The following is a 6000-nucleotide window of genomic DNA, read 5'->3' on the forward strand; positions in this document are numbered from 1 at the left end:
CAGACCCCGGGGAGCAGAAGATGCTGTGACAACGAGGAGATGCCCCCCCGCAGCCCGGGGACGCCCGGGCAGTGCTGCCAGGACGGGACGCCTGTCCCGCAGCCGGCCGGGGCACAACAGGCAGATTCGGCAGAAAAGGACCATCTCCCACCCCTCACCTCCAAAGCGTGGCTGGAGGGCACTTACAGCGAGGGAAACGGCTGGGTTTGGGGTTCACACTCCAGTGCCTGGGTGACTGCCAACACGACACAACCCTTCCAGCCCCTTGGGTTTCACCTCCTTCCCCACTGAGCAAAGCCTTGCACGCTCACACCAGCAAGCCTGGGTGCCATGTCCGTCCATCTCCAGGGGCTTCAGAAACCCCCTCACCAAGACCTCAATCCAAGGGGAACTGTTTCAGATGGTGGGGAAAAAGGAGGAGCCCTGGTCATCCCCAACCAGGATGGGAGGGCACAAGCCCAAAGCACCCCATCTTTTCCCAGACCAACTGCCACCCTTCTAGCGGCAACCACCCCTGCTGCAGCAGAGCATCCTTCCAGACCGGAGTCAGAAAGAATTGCAGCAGCTTCCCAAAGTTAAAAAAAAAATAATAAATCAATGCTTTGTGCATTAATGGCAAGCTGAAGCCACTGCTCCGTGGATCTTTCACTGCAAGGAAAACATAATTTCAAATGGTCCCAAGCGTGGGTCCTTCTCAGGGGGGAGCAGAGGAGGGGAAGGATGAAGTCAAAGTCTCCGGCAGCCAAAGGCTACCCTGACTTTTCTCTCCTGCACATTGATGCTCCGAGCTGGCCGTGCAGGCAGAGCAATACCACAAAAAGTATGTAGCAACAGTCAACTAGATTTAAGTTCATTTTCTGTAGCTTGAGGCCAAAATCGACTGAAGTGGTTCTGGTGATCAAGTTTTCTGCAATTCCCCTTTCTATGTATTAGCTCTTTGACAGAAATTCACTGCGGTATTTAAACTGGCAGTCATCACCGCTAACTCAAATTGTATTGGCTTTCACGGCGTTGAAATGCTCAACTGCAACCAGCCATCGGCCAATTCCCAGATAACGCGGCGGCTGAAATCCCCTGTCAAGCCGAGCGATCCCGTTGCAAGCTCGCTGGCTCCGGGAGCACGCGGGAGCGTGCCGTAACGCCGGCGCGCTTGACACAAGGCTTTGCCTGGCGGAGGAGCCCAAATCAATGGCTACGGGTTGAGTTTTAGGAGTCGACGGGTGCTCGTGGTGCTGTTAACTGGATAAACTCTTTTGATACAGGTGGGAGAGGCTGACTACTAACCCTCCAACCAGCACAACTCGTTAGTCATGTTAAAAGACTCGCAGCCATGCCAGAGACAGAAGGAAAGAGAAGCGCAGCGTTCCTCCCGCCTGTGCCTGGTGAATCCCCGCTACCATCACCCCTCTCCCAACAAACACATTTCTACTGAGTCCCGTCAGCCTTTTGTTCCGGCTTAGGAGAAAAACCTCGGGGGAAAAATAAAAAGCAATATTCCCCAGCCATGGCAGAAGCCTGCAGCTTTCAAGGGTCTCCCCAAAAAAAGAGGAGTGGGACTTCTTTCTCCTCGCCAAAAAAGAGTTCAGTATTAAAAACCAGAGGGGAAATTGGTGATTTGTCCTGCTGCTCCTAATAGTTTTCATACAGTTACGCTGGGAAATGAAGTGGAAATGACACAGCATGCAAATCCCACCGTTAGCACCCCGCTAATGAGGCACATCGCTCCCCCCTCCTGAAGACGCGTCTCCCGGGCGAGCACCCCTCCGGCGCCGGCTACGGGAGGGTGGCATGCCAAACCCTGGCTGGCCCGGCACTGCCGTGCTGCTCCCGGAGCATCCCCCCGTTTTGTCCTTAGAGCAGCACGGTAAATACATCGTCTTTGGGTAAATAAACACCATATTTTGTGCAAACACCGAGTTGGCCAACGCAGAGATTGCCCATTGTTGGCCAAGTGTAAACACGATGCTCTACCAATCTGGGCCAAGGCTTCTATCGGGTATTTTTAACCGCAACCACCATATGAAGGGATTCATGAGTCACTGGTCCAGCCCCATTCAGGGCTTGTACCCCATTTTAGCTGCCACACGCCACTGATGGATCATGGGGTTTGGTGCTTGATAAAAACCTCCATTTCAGCTCCGGTGCCCATCGGCGAGGCCGGCCGCCGCGCTCACCGGCACCGGCAGCCCGCCCCGGCACAGAGGCTGGTGAGAAACAAGGCGCTATTCACACTCCCCCAGTTATCATTCGGTTCTTTGGTCAATATTTAAGTTTTGGCCGGGGAGGTCCCTCGCCCTGTAAAGTACACGCCGTGCCAGGAAAACACCGCTTCTCGGAGAGCGACTGTGCCGTGAGCATCTGCCACCAGCCACACCAGGAAGGAGAAGCACACAGCCCCTGTTTTGAGGCCAAAACATGCCCAGGGAAACCAAACCAGTGCCACCAAGCCAAGGCACAGGGGAGCGAAAATCTTCTTGCGAGTCTTCGCGGTAAAACCCAGAAGGTAAAGCACTTGGGGCTGTTACAAAACTGCATTACACCAAGAATTAAAAACAATCAGGATTGTGTCTATTTACTGTAAGCTTAAAGCAACGTGTATTAAAGAAGTTTATGCGAATCATCTAATGCACTCAGGCCTATTGTTAGAATTATTACCAAGCTAAAAAAAGATTAATTTCTCTAAATACACTAAATCCTCAGACACGATGAGGAGACCGCTGTGAACGGAGCATTACCATGTCTCAGTTGCTAATGTCATCTTCACCTGCAGCTTTGCCGCCCCAAGACCTACCTTTGCCTTGCTCCTGATGAGCCTGCTGTCCCAACCGGGTTCCAAAAAACCCCAGAATTTGGCCCGAAACGCCCAGGAAGCGAGCAGCTGCCCATGCCAAGCCCAGCACTGGTGGATGTGCCACCAGTTGTCAGCTCTGACCCTCGGTTCAGGAGTTCACCATCTTAATCCAACCCAGTAAAAACAAGCGATGCAGAGAGCGGCCGCGGGGAGGGACGGACAGACGGACAAACCCCAACCGAGCAAATACCAAGACCCGCTTCCCCCATGCCCCAGCGGGACGGGCATCTTTCCACCCCACGGGCATCTTTCCACCCCGGGCAGAGAGGAGAGGCAGCTCAGCAGCCAGCGGAGGCTCTCCCGGCAGCCGGGCGCTGCCCCTGCCCCAGGGCAACCGCTGCGTCCAGCGCCGGCACGCAGGAGCGCCGCAAAGGTCCCCGAGACGCTCACCCGGCGCTGCTCGCCGGCAAACCCTTGCGCATCCCAACCCAGGCATGTCAAGGCAACGAGAAACTTGGGAAGGGAGGAAAAATGGTTTCCATACCATAGGCTCCCCGGAGCAGACAAAACCAGCTCCTGCTACAAGGTTTAAACTCACTTGACTGGGGTCCAAGCCCGCAGCCAGGTGACTAATCCTTTGATGCACATTCCTCCCGACGCTGCGAATGCGGGTGACATGCACGGGACGGGAGCGCGCAGCCCACCCATCGCCCACCGGAGCCGACACGCCGTGCACCCTCGCCAAGAGATGTCTTTTTGGGAGGCACTTCAGCCCCAGCATCCCACCCTAGGAGCATCATCCCTGGGTCACGCTAACACCTCTGCAGAAAACAACCCAAAACACCGACAGACGAGAAGCACACCGTCAACCGAGGGGGGTCGGTAACACCACCTTCAACGAGCAAACACCTCCACCTTGCTGGTCTCAAGGGAGGACTGGGACACCCAAGGAAGCCCCCAGCCTTGCTGAAAGCAGGGAGACGTTCGCTGGGGCATTCAAGGGCGTTTTGGGGACTCCCCCCCTCCTCCCACCCCAATCCAACCCCTGCCCACCCTGCGAGGTGTCCTCAGCATGAAACATCTCATCTAGTAAACGCTTTGTTGTCCATTGCTATGCAAAACTGCTTAATTCTACCAGTAGCCTGAATGCCTTTAAGTGCTTAAGATAAGTATCTGAGCTAATTTACATAATTGCAACATTATGAAATACCGTTCAGTCAAATCAGAACATCGTTGGTTAAAGAAAAACACGCTTTTGCCAGTCGGTTTCGTTGGCTCTCGGTGCGCCGGAGAAGCCAGAGCTCCCCAACGCTGTAATTACCGCGAGGATTAGAAACTTGTTACTCACGTAGTCATGAAAGGCTTTCGCTTCGCTCGAATGTTCACAAGTGTCTCGCCTTTCGGGGGCTGCGCAGTAAAGGTCCCAAAACACGCTGCGTGGCGGAGAAAGTCAGGAGAGGAGACAGTTACTCATCGGGGCTCCCGCACCGAGACGGGGGGGGGGGGGGGTCACCGGAGGTGAGCGGCTTCCCACCCTGCTGGGCCCACCGCCGGGGAGGGGAGGGGAGGGGAGGGGAGGGGAGGGGAGGGGAGGGGAGGGGAGGGCGGCCGGACCCGGCCGTGCCCCCGGGCTCGACGCCCCCCGGACCTCTGGAAGCGCCTGAGCGGGCGCTGCTGCCCCGCGGGCGGGTGCCGCGGGGTGTTCCACGGGGCACGCGTGGCCTTCGAGGGGTCACAACCGCGGCACTTCGGGGACACCCCCCCCCCCCCGCCCCGCCTTCCCCCGGCCGCCCCGACGGCCCCACCGCGACTTGGGCTCTCCGGCCCCGCTGCCGCCGAGGGCTGCGAGGCCTGCCCGCCCGCCGGCCTGCCGCCTCCGAGCCCGCCGCCGCCCGCTCCCGCGGGGCGGGGGGGGGGGGGGACGGGGACTCCACCGCCCCTCGACGCCCTGCGGGGAGCGGCCGCGAGGGGCCGGGGCGGTCTGGGGCTCGGCGAGCCCCACGGCGCGCCGCTGCTGACTCACGCCGGCGCCGGGGCTCTGCCCCGTGGGGCCGCGCTCCGCCGGTGCGGCACCACCACCACCCCCCCCCGCCCCGGGGCTGCCGGGCAGCCTGGCCGCTCCCACCCGCGACGGGGAGCGCCCACCCGCCTGGACGGCTCCCCCCCGCCCCGCCGCCCCCCGGGCACTTACCACCACCAGGAGTGCAGGAAGCCGGGGGGCTCGCCCAGCGTGATGTTCTTCTCCCACCGGATCTGCGGGCGAGAGGAGGCGGGGGGGGGGGGGTGGGGGGGGGGAGGAGGGGGGTGGTCACGAGTGGGCGTGGGCCCCCACGCGCGGCGACCCCCCGCCGCCGCCGCCGCCCCGCGCAAGATGGAGGGCGGGCGTGCGTGCGGCGGCGCACAAAGGGCGCGGGGGGCGGCGGGGCTCACCTCGGACAGGAAGGTCTGCGCCGACTTCTGGGCGCCGACGTGCAGCAGGTACTCGTAGACGTACAGCGCCAGCCTGCAACAGCCGAGCGGCGGGTCGGCGGCGGGGGGGAGAGGGGGGGCGGAGGAGGAGGAGCCCCCCCCCGCCCGCCCCGCACAAAGCCGCCCCGCCGCCGCCCCGCTCCCCCCCGCTCCTCCCGCCGCCGCGCTTACTTCTCCCGCGCCTGCCCGTCCGAGGGCACCGCCGAGCCCTTCCCTTTGGCGAACATGGTCCGCGCCGAGGAGGGGGGCGGCCGCCGCCGCCGCCGGGAGCCGCTCTGCCCGCCGCTGGAGGAGCGCCGGGGGCTGTCAGAGCGCCGGCCGCCGCCGCGCCCCCATCGCCCCGCGCCCGCCGCCGCTCGCTGCGCCCGCCGCGCCGCTGGCCGCGCACCCGAACGTGGCCGCGCCGGGCGCCGCCCCCCCCCCGCCGACGGGCGCTCGCTCCCGCCAATCACCGGCGAGCAAGGGCGGGGCCGACCCGTGCCACGCCCCCCTCCGGAGGCGGCGGGCGGCCTCCCGCGGCGGGGAAGGAGGGCGGGAGAGCGGCGCCGCGCGGTCCTAGCGTCCCCCCGGCGCAGCCCGCAGGCGGCGAGGCTCCCTCAGCGCGGCGCCGCGCCATTGCCCTTTAAGGCGCCGGGCCGCGGCGCGCAGCGTCCGCTGATTGGCCGGCGCCGCGGAGACCTCGGAAGGGGGGCCTTGAAACCGCCCGCCGGGCGGTGAAGGGGAGCGGGGAGGGGGGGAGC

At 62.4% G+C, this 6000-nt stretch overlaps 1 protein-coding gene across 31 annotated transcripts in view; it reads right to left on the reverse strand.

Moving 5' to 3' along the window:
- SSBP3 (single stranded DNA binding protein 3) overlaps positions 1 to 5487 on the reverse strand; it is a 53553-nt gene extending 48066 nt beyond the window's left edge. For 27 of the 31 annotated variants that reach the window (XM_059821912.1, XM_059821909.1, XM_059821916.1 and 24 more), the window contains exons 1-4: positions 5432 to 5487; positions 5222 to 5294; positions 4983 to 5044; positions 4140 to 4224 (exon numbers count right to left, since the gene is read on the reverse strand). In XM_059821912.1, coding sequence (XP_059677895.1) covers positions 4140 to 4224; positions 4983 to 5044; positions 5222 to 5294; positions 5432 to 5487 — 276 coding nt within the window. The remainder of the gene's footprint in view (positions 1 to 4139; positions 4225 to 4982; positions 5045 to 5221; positions 5295 to 5431) is intronic. The other 4 variants (XM_059821918.1, XM_059821917.1, XM_059821910.1 and 1 more) reach the window with 2 other exon arrangements.
- Positions 5488 to 6000: the final 513 nt, after the last annotated feature.

This window comes from Gavia stellata, chromosome 10 (assembly GCF_030936135.1).
Source record: "Gavia stellata isolate bGavSte3 chromosome 10, bGavSte3.hap2, whole genome shotgun sequence".
NCBI lineage: Eukaryota > Metazoa > Chordata > Aves > Gaviiformes > Gaviidae > Gavia > Gavia stellata.